This window comes from Haemorhous mexicanus, chromosome 6, assembly GCF_027477595.1.
Source record: "Haemorhous mexicanus isolate bHaeMex1 chromosome 6, bHaeMex1.pri, whole genome shotgun sequence".
Classification (NCBI taxonomy): Eukaryota; Metazoa; Chordata; class Aves; order Passeriformes; family Fringillidae; genus Haemorhous; species Haemorhous mexicanus.
Window position 1 is genome coordinate 2697367 of NC_082346.1, and position 18199 is coordinate 2715565.

At 39.3% G+C, this 18199-nt stretch overlaps 1 protein-coding gene across 2 annotated transcripts in view; it reads right to left on the bottom strand.

Annotated features, from left to right (window-relative positions):
- The window catches only part of NELL1 (neural EGFL like 1), a 300065-nt gene that overhangs the window by 13759 nt on the left and 268107 nt on the right, over window positions 1–18199 (bottom strand). The window contains exon 16 of one of the 2 annotated variants that reach the window (XM_059848302.1): window positions 5885–6025. The exons of the other annotated variant lie outside the window; for it this stretch is intronic. Within the exon in view, the coding sequence (XP_059704285.1) occupies window positions 5885–6025 (141 nt within the window). The remainder of the gene's footprint in view (window positions 1–5884; window positions 6026–18199) is intronic. 2 annotated transcript variants of the gene reach the window in all.

Sequence of the window (18199 nt, forward strand, 5' to 3'; positions counted from 1 at the left end):
AAAAGTTACAAGCATAACATGTTTTTGTCCCTGTCACCCCTTCAGCCTGAGGGCGTGGGAAGGAAGAAGAGCCCAGCCAAATGCTCCCACATTGTTAGCTCTCAGTTAGGTGCAGAAAGCATTTTATTTTAATGAAGATCAAATGGCCATATCAGGGTGAGATCAGCATGTAGATGGCTATGCAAAGCATGAAAGAAAGTACTTGTATTTGGTGTGAAATTTCTCTTTAGCAACTGGAATCAATGGTTATTCTCAGGTTATTCTTCAGCATTGACTTTGATTCCACAAAGAACTCTTAAACAATTTCCATCAGGCTGAATTGTAGATGCTGAGTCTGAGGTACCTTGGTGAAACCATATATCAGTGAAAAACTTTTCAACTTAGGTGTTGAAAAGTTAGCCTAGTTCAGTTGTCCAAAACAAGAATTTAGTGAATGTGAAAACTGTGATAAGACTTTTGCACTTAGCTTATTTTTGTAGTGTTCAAATCCTTGCTTAGCTGAAATTCTCCACTGAAAGTCCCGTCGGGTTTCATTTGCTTTCCCACACCTGTTCCCAGGCCCAAAACTGGAACACTTCAAGATGGGCAAGGCAAAACTGCACACAAATCTCATTTCCAATAATACCAGCACAAAGTAGGAAGGAGATAAAATATCAATTTATAAATCAAGCAACTCTGAAGAACACTGGAAGTAGCAAGGAGACTCCTTATTCTTTCCCTATACATAAAGGAAAAGACCAAAACATCTCTCTTTATGTTTGGAGGGATTAATTCTTTCATGTATCCTGTCAATCTATGGAAATAATCTGATTTTCATGCTTGAAATAGGATTTTGCAGTTTTGTTCATGATACTGAGATTCTCTGTGGCAAAAACTACTAATTAACCCAAATAAAAGTGGCAGGGCTTTCCTTACCCTCTCCAGACAGCTCCCTCTCAAAGAGCAGCGAGGCTATAGTGGAAACACCCATACTGAGCAGAAATTTGCTTGTACTGCAAAGCTTTATGCAATTTTCCATCAACAACACAGCAGCAGCAAAGGGATTGCTGGAAAGACCCTCACACAACTGATCAACATCTTCACTCTTCAAACTCTCCAGGCAGTGCTTCTATAAACAAATGCACAGCCACAAGTACCTGACCATACACATTTTAGCAATCAGTCACATTTTGTGGGTGAAAAAAGAAGGAGAAGGAAACCACCCAAGAGGTGCTCATTTCCAATGCACTCTCAAAGTACATGGATAGCTCAGTAATGTGGGCAGACAAGAAAACAGAATCAAAATGGAAGCAAACAATCCCCTGAGATGCAATTTCCTTTTCCATCCTTTTTGGCTGTAATGAGAACTAATTTGCCTCAGATATTATGAGAGGTCCCACGGCCACTGCATTTGAATCAGGTAGAAGACAAGCATGACTGTACACATCAACACAAGTTCATTAACTTGCTTGCACTGAAATTTTAAATCAATCCCTGGCTACTTCATTTCTTACTTTTCAAGGCTATCCAGGTTTTAATTGTAAGCCTTTTCCACAGCACCTTAATAAATGTGGGCAAGCAAGCCATGCTGTGTGGTGCTCTGTATCATCATGATAAGCTGTTGCAGAAGAAAGAACCCTACTAATGTGCTAATTTTAACTGTTATGGTACATTAAACCATTACACTATATTGTTAACGTGAAAAATGTAAGCTGGGCTCCCAAACCAATGTATGTACAAGTTAACTAAACTCTGTTTTGACAAATCATTTTTCACAGACAACTCGTCACTTAATGATTGTTTTGCCTTCTTTTTAAATCAAAGTTATTGGGAGTTGTCCTTGAAAAAAATATCACCAAAGGGATTCATTTTTAGCTAGAAAATATTTTATGATAGCACTTTAATTCTATAGAGACACAATGGTCTATTAAAGAACAGTGCATAATGAATTAGATTCTGAATAAAGAATTTACTAAAGCTTTCTAAAAACATAGAAATGACTAAACACAATTACCTTGAAGATATGTAACACAATTTTCTGTCAGAATACAAAAATTAGAATTTACTGGATGGAAAGTGAGTAAGACAACCTTTATTTTACAGGATAAAATCCACTGACACCAACTCTGACACTGTGAGCTTTAAGAAATTCAATGAGCAGAACAGAAGAAAGCTGTGAAATGGCAAGTTCTCTTTGGTCTTGGATACTCTGTACCACATGCAAACCTGTTTTTCTGCCTACAGAGCACATCCCTACCAACAGATAGGAAAGCAATTCTCAGGCACACGGGAAGAGTTTTGAAGGATGGGTCTTCTCCTTTTTGTGTGAAACAGAAAGGGAGAAAAATAAAATCTAATCTCCTTTGCTTTTAGTTTCTAATCTAGATAAGAGACACCACTGCAGCCTACCATGGAATACAGGAAACCTTCAGGAACAGATTTAAAGTCCACCCAGATCTGACCTGCCAGCACTGCTGCACCCAGCTCTTGTGGGGGATTAATACCTGTGGGGTTTTCTTTCATGAGCTCTTCAGTCCTCCCTTTTCCCAGCTCTCCCTTCCCCAAAGCAGCAACTCTAATCCTGCAGTGAGGTCTAGCTACACTACCTTTCAGGCTGAAATAAATGGTGAATCCTGTGGGCATTTGGTGGGAGGAGCATCCATGTTAAGCTCCCCTATAAAATTTGTAGTGGTTCCTAAAAAAAAAAAAAAAAAAACAAAACCTGACAGGCACTGCTGCCTTGGTGGTTGTTCCTTCTGTGAGTGCAAATCCCAGAGTAGGGACCAAAAACCACAAATCATTATGAAAAAAAGAGAATCAGTAAATCTGCACTCCAGGGTCTGAACAGCACTCCACAGACTGGAAGCATCTCACTTAGAGATGGAGATTGAAAAGACTAATTTGCTTTGGGTAGATAGTCACAAATACTGTATCACATGACAGCTCATCATTCTCCATGAAGTTTTATTGTTTCTTTACTTCAGATTGCAGCCAAGCTCCTATTACAAAATTAAAAAAAAAACAAACCCAACCAAACAACACAGCAGCTGTAGCCTACAGGTTTTAATTGCCAGGCAAACTTTGGTAGCAGCTTCTTACAGCAATTGTCTTTTGTCTGCAAGCAGTTTTTTTAATAACACATTGTGAAGGACCAGGGGCTCCTAAAAACACTACTGTGGGAAATCAAATTACATTCTCTTCATTTGAGTCCACTCACCATCACTATAGGAAGCTGACATCCCTGATAAAAGCTGTCTTTGGTTGATATTTTGAGCAATAACAGAATTTTCCCAGTCTTGAAGGGGCCTGGCTAAGCCACAGATCCTTATTATCAAAGCTCTGGTGCAATATTATGACCTTCTCTGCTGATTTTCTCAATTGTCCCTCACCAGGTGACAAACTCCCCTGTTTTCCCTTTGTCTATGAGAATTTAGCTTTTAGAAGCACTGAGGTATCACACTTCCCAAATAGATGCTATTTTTCTTAATGTTTTGCAAGCACTGCAGAGATAGTGCAAGCAATGACTCAGCTCCATAACACCTACACACAAGGGAGGGAAAAGGGGTTAACCAAATGTACATAAATGGATCCAACAAAAGAACTGGCTGCCTGGGCTTTGGGCAATCTCTGAGAGATGAGTTCTCCCTCCCACTGTCTTGGGATACTTGAGACTCTGTGTAATATTTATTGTTATTATTTTGTAGGAAGGGGTTTAATCTCATTTCTTATGTTTTTAGCCTATTTATTGTTCTCCAAGTTTGTCCTTCAGGGAGGAAGAAGAAATGTTTCAAAACACACTGAAAGACTATGGCTCATACCACCCTCATGTACACAAATTCAATATACAGTACACCAGGAAAAAATACTGCTGCTGAGCAGATGAACCCTTTTTTATCTGAAACAGAGTGAAAGACACCAGTTCTGTCTCTAAATGTTCCACCATGCAAACAAGTTCTGTAATGTGACATTAGCTAGAAGGTGCAGTGTTCCCTCTCTGCTGTTCTACCCAATTCTTAGCTGCATTTTGAAATAAACATCATGACTTGAAATTTGTCAATACGGGTTAGCAGAATCTTCCAATTAATTTTTTAATTATTTTATTTCATTCTACTGGTGAGGCAAACTGGTTTATTTCTCTTCCTCACTGGGACCCTGCAGCAGATGGTTCAGAGAAGCTACTTCATTAAAATAACCCCACTAATTTCACATTCTGTTTACAACTTGCATATGGCAAGAGGAGCACCTCACCTCCCAGACTTCCAGCATGCTGTGCAGGTCAAAATGGGGGCAGTGTGTCTTCATGAAATCTTATTCCTCCAGCCTCCACCAGAACATCTGGGGCTCCTTTTTGCAGCACCCAGCCCTTCACCAGTGACCCAGAGCAAGCAGCACTGACCTTTCCAGAGCTGAGCCTGCCTGGGGGTCAGCCAGAGTCTTGCTCTGTGTCTGTCTTCTCAGCCTGGCTCTGGATCTTGTGCTTCCCAAATCAGCTACAGGAGGTAGGAGGGATGGGGCTCCCCATGGGAGGGGTACAAAAATGCCAAAAAATGCCTCGTACCCCCAGCTGCCTCAGGGCTTTCTGAAAGCTGTGTCACGTTGCTTTGACTTCTCACAAAAAAGTTTTTTCAATTGTTCCATTCATCACTCATTTTACAGCATTCAAATAAACCAGAGGAGGACTTTCTAACATTTGAAAATTCATTTAGAAATACATGACTTTCATCTATTTCATCTATGGAATCCTGAAATGCTGCAAAATTTGCCAATTTTTACACAGACACCTTCTGAAGAAGTTCACTGCTGTGATTTTATTGAGCTCCCCACCAGCTTAGGACAATGTGTAAAAAGCTAACTTAGCTGGACAATCCACAGAATATTGCTTTGAAAATCATTATCATTCCTCTGCATTTTTAAATTATGACACTACCTTATCCCAAGGGCTTCTAAAAGCCAGAATTCATAAAAGATGGGATCGTTTTTTACAAGTAAATTTATATTTTTGTTACAAATTTTTTTTAATTACGGAGTTTAAATCATAGGAAAAAACACCCTTTGAAGTGACGGACATGATAAATTAAATTTACAGCATTAAAAAAAACCCAACAAAACAACAAGAACAAAAAAAAACACAAAAGAAGGAGAAGAGCTTTAATACAAAACTCAGAAGTAACTGAAATGCCAAATAAAGGGCAGAGTAACACTAGGAGCCAGTTGATTGGTACCTCAGAAGTTAAAATGGGATCCCTTCTGAAGAGTTTTAAACTCCCCTCATGGTGATAAAATACCACATGGAAATTAAGTATAAGGCAAACAACTGAAAGATGGAAAACCTGCAAAGCAGGGGAAAGGCAGGATTACCATCTTCAGCCTGGTTTTATTGCTGCAGTGGCACCCAGAGCCCTACAGCCAGTGAGGGCACACAGCCTGCAGGAGCCAGCATGAACTCCTGATGGAGCCTCATCCTCTGTCCTCCCACAGAAACACGGACAAACTCCTTGGCACTCATTACAAATCCCTCTCTCTTCGTGCTCTTGGGACCTTACTCTGCAAACATGGTGCCCAGAGAATTTGATGGTATTTGCATAATCCTAAAAAATGAACGATGGAGATGCTGAAAGATGGAAAGCAAGCAAACCAAAGCAACACAGACAAGCCACAGAGAGGTTCTTCTATCGCTCTGTTGGAACCTTGAATTGCAAGGTCCCTTCCCAGCCCCTTGCTCTGACAAAGGGAGCAGAGCCTGGGTCAGGCTTGGGATGTCCCTCCTGGAGAACCCCTCAGGACCCTGCCTGGCTGACAGACAGACAGACAGACAGACAGACACCTCGGCTGCTCAGCAACTCCACAGTCCCTCGGGAACACCATGCACAAGGATGAAAAGAAAGGCTCTCTGATGGTTGCTTACCCACACAGGACTCCCCGGCAGGAGAATAGCTTCCATTGTCATGGAAACCGCTTCTGCACTCACAGTGGTACCACCCCGGGAGGTTAACACAGCGTGAATGGCTGTGACACGCAATGATCCCCTCTGCACACTCATCAATATCTGCCTCAGAGAAAAACACAAGCCAGCCGGGAAATTAATTTCCTTTGACACCGATACTGTAGGTTTGGTTTTTTTTTTTTTAAAAATCTTATTGGTTTGGAGTTTTTTATAAAGATTTCCTTTAATAGATGGATCAAGGTTTATTACAGCTCCAAACAACAGACATTTAAAGCATGACTCACAGAACAACCATAAAAAATAACAATAATACATCATGTCATCTGTTACAGACAAGACACTCTTTTACACCATGATTTGCTGAAAATGCAAAGCAAACATGCAGATTTTTTTGTTCCTTGTTCGTTTTTTTGTGTTGGGGATTTCTGTTTGCTTTTTTAGCCCAGAAATTACATTTGTCTGTGCATTTAAAGCACTGCAGAACAGGCTGTCCACTGAAAAGGCACTTTCAGCAACATTCCTGCTTTACAAACTGCATGTGCCAGGACATTTTGGAAAGAAAAAGCATTTTCTTCAGGAATTGTGTTTCCAGCATTCAGCTGAGATATTGGCAGCTCTCTGGAACTGAAGGTGCTCAGACCACTTCACAAACACTGCTTAATCTCTTTCGTTTGTGTGATCAAAATAAACACCCAGTACAAGTGTAACAGCGTGTGACAAACAGAAAAAGCAGGCCAGTTTCAGCTGCAATAAAACATTTAGCTGGAAAGGAGTGAGGCAAATGACAGCAAGTCTGTAGAAATGGAAAGATACAGCATGATGAACACCCTGCTGGGTTTTCAATAAATGGGCTGTTTTTAGAAAGGGGTTTCTCAAATTTCTGCAACACGTTTAATAGAGACTTCGTAATTGCCAGTAACCTTGGCTAATCATGGCTGGCACCTGGCTGCTGCTCCCCTTTGAGCATTTTTCAGCACATTTTGTAGGGTTGTAATTAAAATTAGCAAATTAATTACATGCTAACCTTGTGGTAATTTAAGAAGCCATTATATTTTCATTCCTCTATTCAGCTCAAGTTTTTTTGTTTTTTTTTAATTTTGGACAGTTTTCAGCTGGGTAACTAATAAATTAAAAGGAGACCCAAATTATTCCCAAATAATTCCCATTTTCGCCCACTGAGATATTTTTTTGTCTTGGCACACTTAAAATGTGCATAAAAAACCCAAAAAAACTTGGTGAAAACAGGTTTGGAAATGACATTTAGCTCCACAAGCATCAAAGGACAAATGTCTCATGATCCTGATGCAAGACTGAGTTAAGGTGATTAACTAACCACAGAATGCAGCTTGTATCTCCATTTCCAAAATACATACACCAACATGGTTTCATGGACTGCACTGGAGTCATGTTGATGCACATGGAAATCAATTTGAATGAAGTATCCTTCAACACAATCCCATTTTCTCACATCTTACAAGCAATACCACAGAGAAGTTCGATTTTTTCCTCATTTCAGTAACAATATTTATTCTTGTTGAAATATGGGTGAGAAACCTAAAAAATGCCATTTTCCAAGACTCGTGTTCACCCTCGCTCAAGCATGAACCAAGTTATCTACATAACAGGATCATAAACACTATTTATTTCTAGCTTTATTCAGCTCCCATCTAACAAAAAAGTCAATTTTTAAATGCTTTAAGATCTGTCACTGCTGTCACCTCTTCTGTACTTTGTACTTTGTGGAAGCTAATTTTAGTGTTAAAACACTGCACGAATGTAGCTGTCCATCAACGGTGAGTGCTGCTTGCAAACTCAGACACTTCCAATTCATTACAGCAAATGGAATTTATAACCATGATCTTTTCACATGTCATGGCTGATGAAACAGGTTTAATCCTATTTGGAAAGTGAATGACTTTGCTACTGCAGGTCAATAGCAAATGAATCCTCCTCCTTACCTTCCTTTCTTTCCCAGTGTTGGACTGGAGAATGTTTCTGTTCAAAGACTGCTTTCTTGTGTCAGACCTGCACTGGACTTCAATCTGCTCAATTTTACATTTTTTATTTACAAAATTAATAGAGAGTTCCTAAAGTTCATTTCTAAGCTTAAGCCCTTTCAAAAGTATGTGATTTAGGCTCAGGGCAAAGGACACTGACTAGCAGTCTACTTTTCAGAAAGCCTGTCTGCCAGGGTACCAAAACTTTACTAGGCAGCACTTTACTACACAGAAGAAGAGCCATTAGGTTATGCCTCTACATTATGTCAAAAAGTAAAATAATACACAGAACTCCTTCAAGACTTCACTGTGGCAGCACCATAATTGTTACAGCTTTGTTCCCTGATGTGTAGGGAGACACTAACCAATTTCTTCAACCAGCAGAGCTGGGAAAAAAAGACTTGCTTTCAGTTTTACAGGTTCATCTTTACTTCTTTGACCTCCTTAAGCCAGTGGAGCTATGCCAGCATTGTCCTACACACCCTGGGGGCAGTGGGCAAAGGACAAGAGAAGCTATGTGGGCTTTTTGGGAAAATCTGCCCTGACAGACACCACTGGTGTGGAAGCAACTAGGACAAAGCTCTTCAAGCTCCACTTCCCACCACTACCTCTGCTGTTAAGGTTAAGCTCAGCACTCCTTGTTGCTCCCCAGCCCAGCCCTCTCCTGCATGCAGGTGCTGGATACAGGCTGGGAGGATGGTGCAGGAAGGAGAATGGGGAATCAATTCTCCCTCTGCTTCTGCAGCAGGTTAGCATTCCTTTGGGAGCACATCAGCAGTGGAGTGACGTGCATGAAGCACTCTATCAACAAGGAAAACCCTGAACAGCATCTCTGCTTATCCAACACATTCCTGTTCCTTGAAATGGTGCACATAAGCACTTTTAAAAGGGTTGGAAATACCATGATGAGCTCTGCAAGCTTCTCCTACCATCCTGTGCCTTGTTGGTAGCGTGTGTACAAACAGAAGTCTGCAGGAATAGGAAAATATTGTGGATGTTGTAGAAATTGAGATTTATGATGCTCAGAATAGCAAGAGGGAAAAGCAAATAACAGCTCCATAAAATGGTGTTTCATACACCATGTGACATTATTTAGTTCAGTTAATAGACCATTTCCAGCTGGACATCCTGTGTCCTCAAAACACTGGTTTTGAGCATTTCTTCTGCACAGAGAAGTGTTGACATAGACAAGAACCAATTCAGGGAATAAGGATCCATCTCTTCATCCTTGCTTTTCCATCTTTAGATTCTAGCACTATATTTGCATATTTGCCTCAGGATACAAGTCTCTCTATCCAAGTCTGGTTTGGGGTTTTGCTATAGAATTTGAGTTAGACATACACACTATTTTTGTGTGTTTTGTGTGTGCAGATGCTTACCAGAATGTGCTATATGTACTTTCTTCTTAAAGGTATGTTAAGCTGAAATGAAAGTGTACAGTGCTGACCTGTGAGTGAAAACAGTATAGAAATTCTAATCTTTTTCAAAGGAGCACATTAAAACCTGATCAGAAATTCTGTCACTTCACACAGGCCAGAAAAAATAATTGGTGGGCATCTTTTGGCTGTGTTGCCATGCTGCAGGTGTTGCTTGCTCTCAGTGCCCCTGGCAGCAGCATGGGCAGTTTTGTCTGGGTTTTCTGCATGTCTGCATTAGTATCTAGACAGTCTAAAACAGAGTGCTTGTGAGAAACTAACAATTCAATGTTTCCTTGGCAAGTGGAAAGTTTCATAATCCTAATTTTCCTCTGCAGTCTCTGGCTAAATATCTGCACTACCTTTCCATTAAGGGTAGTATTTTTCATTTCTTGCCCCAAGACATGCTGCTCTTACCACCATGATACTGTTTTTGTAGGGTTTTTTATTCAAGCCTTGTTATAACATCCATGGAAAAGGAGATCTCACACAAACCATCCTGCTGCCTGCTTTTACTCCACTCAGTCCATTTTACTGCCATTAGGAGACAACTCTTGATGGATCTGGAAACACTCCACTTTAGTGGTTTTGCAAATGCCCATAAATGGCACATTTTTGCATTGGAGAATAAAGGCACCAGTTGGTTTCATATAAGCTCTTGCAAGATATTAATCCTGTCCTTTAAAGAAAGGTCTGTAATTTTTACTTTTAGCAGCTTCTTGCATTATTCATATAGGTATTTATGCAGACAAGATAAATAGGATAATTTATCTCAAAATAAAACACAATGGCTTCAGGACCCTGTGAAAAAGTAAAATTAAAATAATTCAATCTTTTCTAATGCCCCACCACACTTAAGTCACTGTGTGCCAATACTAAAAGGAAACCTGTTCAGTGTCATGTAACAGCTAGCAATCTACAGTTTCAATGAGACAGAAGAGCTTTATTGTCAGAGTGTCTATTCATCAAACCATTACTGTATTCTTTTTCATGCAAAAAATCCACATTCCTTATCTTCAGTTTCCACTGACTAGGAGACCTATAAGCAGGGAAATCTTGTACTAACAAGAAAGGATCACACAGGTCTCAAGCTCCCTGAATTAAAATTGTACCTTGAAAGCTGACTCCATTGCTTCCAGAGCATTTCAGCTTTGTTTCCCACATCACAGTCTTTTTCTTCAGCATAAAACACCAGAAAAATGCACCCAGACAACTGAGGCATTAGCTATATTTAAAATACAGCCTCTTCTCATCTCCTACTCCAGCCTGAGCCTCACTTCCACAAGACAGAGACAGCAAGAAAGGGATGGCACTGACAGCACTATGCAAACAGTGTCCCTGCTGCAAAGGATTCCTTCCACTATTACAAATAAACCCTGAAAGCAAAGACAACTACTTTGGATGAGAACAGATGAAAAAAATCTCTTGCTCTCTAAAAAACTCCAACAAACCCTCCCATCTGCCTACCTCCTCACTTTTACATAAACTTATAAAAAGACTGAATTGTATCCTTTATTATTAACCCTTTTATTTTTATATCATTAAATCTCTATATTAGCTTTGACAGTTCACTACAAGAGGAGCCTGCCTGTATTTTTAAACACATGCAAATGTAATATGCAGAATACAGAGCACAAATACAGTGCCAGCAGCCCCCCAAAATCTGCTAGATTTTCCCAGTCCAAGTAGGAGAGGCTAAAACACTCTAAAACACTCTGACCTTGTCACAGGTTTGCAGCCTGGAGTACCAAGGCTACAGCTGGCACTGCAATTCAGCTGTTAAACTAATGGGAACTTAGAGAACACAGATAACTGTAATTAAGTTACATTTGAATAATGACTGGTGGCTGTTGCTCAGCCTCATGGGGCCACTTCATTCTTAAGACAACAGAGATACTAAAAGCCAGGAAGGACAGGGAAGACATCTCTCTGAGAACTATCTGCTGGCATTTTTAATCATCACTTTTTCCTTTCACAGCTGCAGGTATCTCAGGTGACAAAGACTGCCCCCACCTCTGCCTGAAGCCAGCAGCAAGCTTCGGAATAACTGCTTAGGAAATTTTTCCTTGACATTTAGCCTCCTTTTTAATTATGTTCATTTTAACTCATTAGGAGATTCTGGGCAAACAATTAACACCAAATAACATATTCCTCTCTCTTCAGTAGTCATGGCTGTTTTCACAGACTGACTTTAATTGCTTTTTATTTATATTGGCCTTTGCAATTCCTTCTCGGGCAGGAATAGTTTTCCCTGTGTAAATGATACAGGCTCTGGTCCATTTTCCTATTTTGAGGATACAGTGGGAAACCATAAAATTTTTAATTGGTTAAGATAATGAATGAAACTCACATTCATTAATAATCAAACCCACACAAACAGTTTAATAGTACTATATGGCTTTCAGGGATGAAATGTGTGCTCACCATCCTTTATAATTAAAGAACAGCTGTAATATGCTTTATTGTGTAATTTTGGACTGGTATAAAGATTTTTAATCATTTGAAACTCACGTGCAAATTCAGAGTGATGAGCTCACCAAGAATAAATGGAATTAAACCAATATCAGAATAATAACACAGACGAGTTGTACCAGCATTTTTAAGATTAATTCTTTTAATATATAACATCTAATTTATTGAAATTCATTTTAGTACTTTATATACTTATACAGTCCAAGATGATGTCTTTATGATTTTAGTGCATCCCTCTCTCATACCCTCACATTCACTGATTTCCATGCTAATTATGCAGCACACTTGGAGTATGCAACTGAGAGATCCTGGCTCATTCAAATAAATCTCACTTCACAAGACTGGAGCTGAAAGAATTTTTTTTTGTTCTTATATCTAAAGATTACTGGGTGATGTAGGACATGAGAAGTGGAACGAGACCATTCAGCAGAAAGCCTGGCAGGGTAAAGAACTGTTCCATATTTAGTGTTGCATTTGAGTTTTCATTGCAAGCAGGATTTTAATTACCACTCCACAAGCCTGAAAAAGACTGTCTTCACAATTAGTGGGTTAAGTTTCAACCTGAGGCAGAGACTTTTCTGTCAAATTCTCTCAAATACACCATCCTGAAAACAGCAGGATATTAAATCATTTAATAGATTTAATTTCAATAATAAATATTTATTGGTAGAGAGATAAAATGTGCAATTAACAGGTGAGATAAATAAGGCAGAGAGAGACACAAATAGCTTTCCAAAGTTTTCCAAAGCCAAACTGTGAGAAACTTCTTGATTTTGTAATTCCAGTCCACTGCCCTGCCATTTAGGTCACTATTCTCTATTAACTATAAAAATATTCTCAAGAAACCAGGCAGAGGCAAGGCCAACCTTTTCTACCTTCATGATTCATGAACACGAGCTTTATTTTTTAAGAATGTTCAGTATCTTCATCCACAACTGCTAATTCAATTAAATTTGATACTGGAGTTGTACCTGCTTATATTATATATAAGCAACTCTTCAGAGTATAAGATGTGCATACTAGAATAAAATGAAAACCAAGATCAACAGGAGAGGTCTGTTGTGTCACTGAACTTTAAGCAAAGCACACAGCAGGTATTCTTCTACACAGCCAGGATTATACAAACTTTTTTAGGGAAAGCTCAAACCCATTCCTAAAGCAAACTACTTTCACATAGACAGCTGCTTTAAGCCTGCTGGAAGCATAACTGCTGTAAATTCAGATTCATTGAATTGACAATAACTGGTAAAGCCATACTAAAAACTTACTACAGATTGCACAATTACATTTCAGAAAATCTGCATGGCAAAACCCATTAAGCATCTCATAAAAAGACTAATACATCAATGAGAATCAAAAGTACTTTTGGCAAGTGATTTTGGCTTCCTGCAATTAAAGAGTTGTGCATTCCTTGCCAAGATAACAAAACTTAAGGATAATCACCTAAAGGGGACAGATGTTCAGACAAAGTAGTTGATGGGTGCCAACCAGCTGGAACACAGCTTGGCACAAAAGGACCTGGGGCTCCTGGTGGGCACCAAGGTGAACATGAACCAGCCAGATGACTCTGCTGGGAAGAAGGTGGGTGGTGCAGTAAATAAAGCAATGCCAGCAGGCTGGGTGAGGTGCTGGACCCAGTTCTGACCTCCCCAGCACAAGAGAGGGATGGAACAGCACTGGAGAGACCAGCCTTGTGGCACAAGGGTGAGTGAGGGCTGGGGCATCTCTCACAGGAGGAAAGGCTGGAGAGGAGAAGGCTAGGAGGGATCCTAGAGACACACACAAATCCCCAGAGGGAGGGTGCCAAGAGGATGGAGCCAGGCAGTGCCCAGTGACAGGAGTAGGGCCCACGGGCACAAAGTGAAACCCAGCAGGGCCCAGGTGAACATCAGGAAACACTCCTGCAGTGTGGGGCTGCCCAGGGAAGCTGGGGAGTCTCCATCCTTGGGGATACTCAGCAGCCATCTGGACGTGGTCCTGGCTCCAGGTGGCAGTGGGGTTGGACAAGGTGACTCCCAGAGGTCCCTTCCAGCCTCAGCCATTCCCTCAGCCTCTGATTCTGGCCCAGAAGGAATGCTCACTTGAATGAAAACTGATGAACTGCACAGGCTGCAGGCTGCAGATTGTTTCATCAGAGCTACAGAAGACGAATGAAACCCCTAATACAAGAGGACACTGACAAACAGCATTCTCCACCCAGCTTACCAACTGCCTGCAATCCAGGGCACTGCACAAAAGCAATCATTCAGGTGACACTGGCTCTGTGTATAAAAGCTTCATGGATGAGCCTCAGCATCATTACCCAGTGCCATCAGATGTCATGCACAATCTCTAGGTACAGTGCATAAGCAATGTATCACTCCATCTAGCACTTGAAATGCTAAATTTCAACATGAGGGATAGAAATAGCCTATTATCTTATCTAGAACATCCCATGGCAGAGAATGGATGTTCCCTTCCATAAATTCTTTGGTGATTTGCCTCAACCAATTTTAGAACAACTCACATGATGAGTCCTCCCCCACTTCATTGAGAAGATTATATTGCAGCCCAACAGTGCTCAGTGTTAGGAAGTTCTTTTGATTAGTTTGAGCCCTTCTAGAAATGAGTATATCAAAACAGCACTTGTAAAAAAATTTCACTGCTAACAGGAGGCAGCAGCTGATGAGAAAATAATAAGGAGCACATTTTCTTCACTGTGGCTGGGGTGGCTAAATGTCAGTCATTCTCCTTAAAATTCCCATGTACACCATTGTGCCAAAGGGCACACGAAGCAAATCCAAATTACAGGTCTAGATTATAATAGAGTGCACACCCTATAGCACCCCTGAGACTTTAATAATAATGAGAAATAGTCTCAATTAGTTTTTTAAAATCTTGAACTGATTAACAGCTTCAGAAAGGCATTTTCATTCATACAGTAATAAATTCTCCCAAGGAAGCAAATCCCCAAACAATCAGTCTAAAATGAGCTCTTGAAATCATAAGCAGAATAATGTAAAGCTCTCTGCATCCTTAATTAGGGATGAAAATGGCTCAGGAAGGGCTGATCAATAAAGTGCAAATGATAAAAATGCATACTTTTGGAGAATGTGTGAACACAGTTTCATAAAAAGATGAAATCTGTGGTGGGTCTTCCACACAGCACACTGAATTGCAACTGCTCTCATCAAAGGAAGATCCCCAGCCACCTTGGAATATATAGATTTATTTCTGACACTAAGGAGGGTGCACAAAAAGATCCTATAATGATACCAAGTAACAGAAACCAAGACTCTTGCAGTGCTTTGCCTATCTCCTTGTTTCCATCATGCAAGTAAAAGACATTCTCTGTTTTGGTCTGCTTGAACTTTCTCCAGCCCCAGCACCTTCCATCTTACTGTTTTTGTGGGGTGCTCTGTGGCAGGAAGGAATGATGAATCTGACTCTATGTTTTCAGAAGGCTAATCTGTAAGTTTTTAAATAAAATAGCATATTTTATAAATATGTTTTATAAATAAAATAGTATATAGTTCATTTAAAAATGTAGTATTTTATGATACTATATTATATTAAAGAATACTAAATTAAACTATACTAAAGAATACAGAAAGGATACTTACAGAAGTCTAAAAAGATAATAATGAAAACTCCTGACTCTCTCCAGAGCCCCAACACAGCTTGGCCCCAGTTGGCCAAAGAGTGAAAACAATTCTCAGCAGAATCCAATGAAACAATCACCTGTTGGATAAACAATCTCCAAACACATTCCAAAGGAGCAAAACACAGGAGAAGCAAATCAAATAATTATTGTTTTCCTTTTTCTCTGAGGCTTCTCAGCTTGCCAGGAGAAAAATCCTGGACAAAGGAATTTTTCCAGAAAATATGAATGCCACACATCTGTTCCCCACTGCAGCAGTGCAGTTCCATTTCCCCACGCTCCCAGCCCTGTCACACCACGTGCACAGTCACAAAAAGTGCTTTGGTGTTGTCAGCTCCAGGTACAGACAGGAAAAAGCGTGTCAGAAACACTTAGAAAAATGTTCTTTCCCAGTTAAACCTGGGCAGTGCCACGTCACTGTGATATTTTTTGAAGAATCCCAGGATTTCTTCTCCTGGGAAGTTGAGAAGCCTCAGAGAAAAATGTAAATAACAATTATCTGATTGCTCCTCCTTGTGTTTTGCTGCTTTGGAATGTGGTAGGTGATTCTTTCATTAGTTCCATGAGAATTGTGTTTTCTTAATGACCAACCACAGCCAGCTGTGTCAGACTCTCTGAGGAGTCAAGGGGTTTTATTATTCATTCCTTTCTGGCTTTCTGATGTCTCCTCTCTCTTTCTTTAGTATAGCTTCAGTATATAATTTCTTTTAATATAATGTAAAATCATAAATAATAAATCAGCCTTCTGAGAACAAGGAGTCAGATTCTCATCTCTTCCCTTGTCCTGATGACTCACAACACAACAGTGCCACATTGCACTTCATTACAGAGCCAACATGTTGCAAAAAAATCTGCAAAATTTTACTAAACCAACACAACATATCCACTGACACCTTCAGAATGAAGGTGAGAATTCATCCCAGATGCTCAACTGCCCTGTGCATCCTCAGGAGTCAATGAGCTGATACAGACTTCAAAATGCTGACTGCTTAATGTCTTCTGTTTTCTTCAGCACCTCAAACCAGAATTTGTTCCAGTGTTGAACTTATTTGCTCTATATAATACATTTAAAAATGGTAAACATTTATATGTACTTTCAATCAAGCTAGAAAGATTTCCCCTGAGAAGGCTCAAAATTCCAAAAGTCTTAGAGCCCTTCTTAAAGTGAATTTCCTATTTCACATGCACTTCTAAGCCTAATTAAGGAGAGTAAAGAGTATCAGTGTCTGTAAAAGCACAATGTTGCATCCACTGTTTCATCCAGGTGAAGAACTCAGTCATTACTGTTACCCTTCTTTTTAAATAGTGTAATGAATATTTCCAAATAAATAAAAAGTGCCTTTTCCCTTAGTATAAAATGTGCTTTTTGAAAGCATATGCATTCTCTTTCAATGTTAATTACAGACTGAATTTTTAACTTCACTAAACCATTAGTTGTGACTTTGATCAGACCCCAGTTCCCCCAGCCTGGGTGCTGCTTCAGACATCAATAATTCTAATTAAACCAACTCGGAGATATGACTACATCATTTCTCTAAGCAATTAAAAATGTGCAACTGGAATAAGTAGAAAATCTTAAAAGGAAAGCCAGTGCACTCAATAATAATAATAATAATAATAATAATAATAATAATAATAATAATAATGCTATTATACATTGCACTTCTACATTGTCCTTCATCCTTGGATGTCAAAATACTTCTTAATAGCACAATACTTTGTTAGGAAAAGAAAAATATAAAAAGCCTCTGTTTATTTGCCTATCTGAAAGGGGTTTAATTATTCATGATGAAGATACAGTCACTGCTTGCTGCATGAATAAGACCTCCACACACTAAAACCACACATTTATCCAAATTGATTTTGTGCCCTTCATTTCATTAAATTAACAAAGTTTTATTAAACCTAAGTTGAATTCAATTGTTTTCATTAGCATTTCCAAAGGAAGGGCTTCCTCATAGCAGCTGGTTTTACAATTTGAAGACTATAATACAATTTACTCTCTTCAAGTGCACTAACCTATAGAAGAAGTGTCCTCAAAAAATGAATCTGCAAAAGCTGCAACATGAGATTTTGCTGGGCTGGGAGGATCACCTTGAACTTTGCAGGATCTCAAACAGCTACATGGGCTCAACATCAGTGCTTGCAGGCTTGGGGTGGCTGGAAAGACTCAGTGAATCTGGCTAGATGAGTAAATTTGGGCTTAGAAGCAACAGCTGCTTGGGGTCTAACACTGGTGCTACAACTGTCACTGTGTTTGACTGTCACCATCATATTTTCTGAGGAGTCCCCTGTGCCCAGGATTTCTCTCCTGGGAAGCTGAGAGGCCTCAGAGAAGTGGGAAAACAATGTTGTCTCATTTGCTTCTGCTGTGTTTTGCTGCTTTGGAATGTGGTCAGAGATTGTTTATCCAATATATGAATTGTTTTGACTTAATGACCAATCATGGTCAGGCTGTGTTGGACTCTAAAAGAGTCAGGAGTTTTCATTAGCATCGTGTTAAGCCTTTTTTTCTGTATCCTTTCTCTATTCTTTAGTATAGTTTTAATATAATATAATATAATATAATATAATATAATATAATATAATATAATATAATATAATATAATATAATATAATATAATATAATATAATATAATATAATATAATATAATATAATATAATATAATATAATATAATATAATATAATATAATATAATATATAATAATATTATATAAATTAGCCTTCTAAGAACACAGAGTCAGATTCACC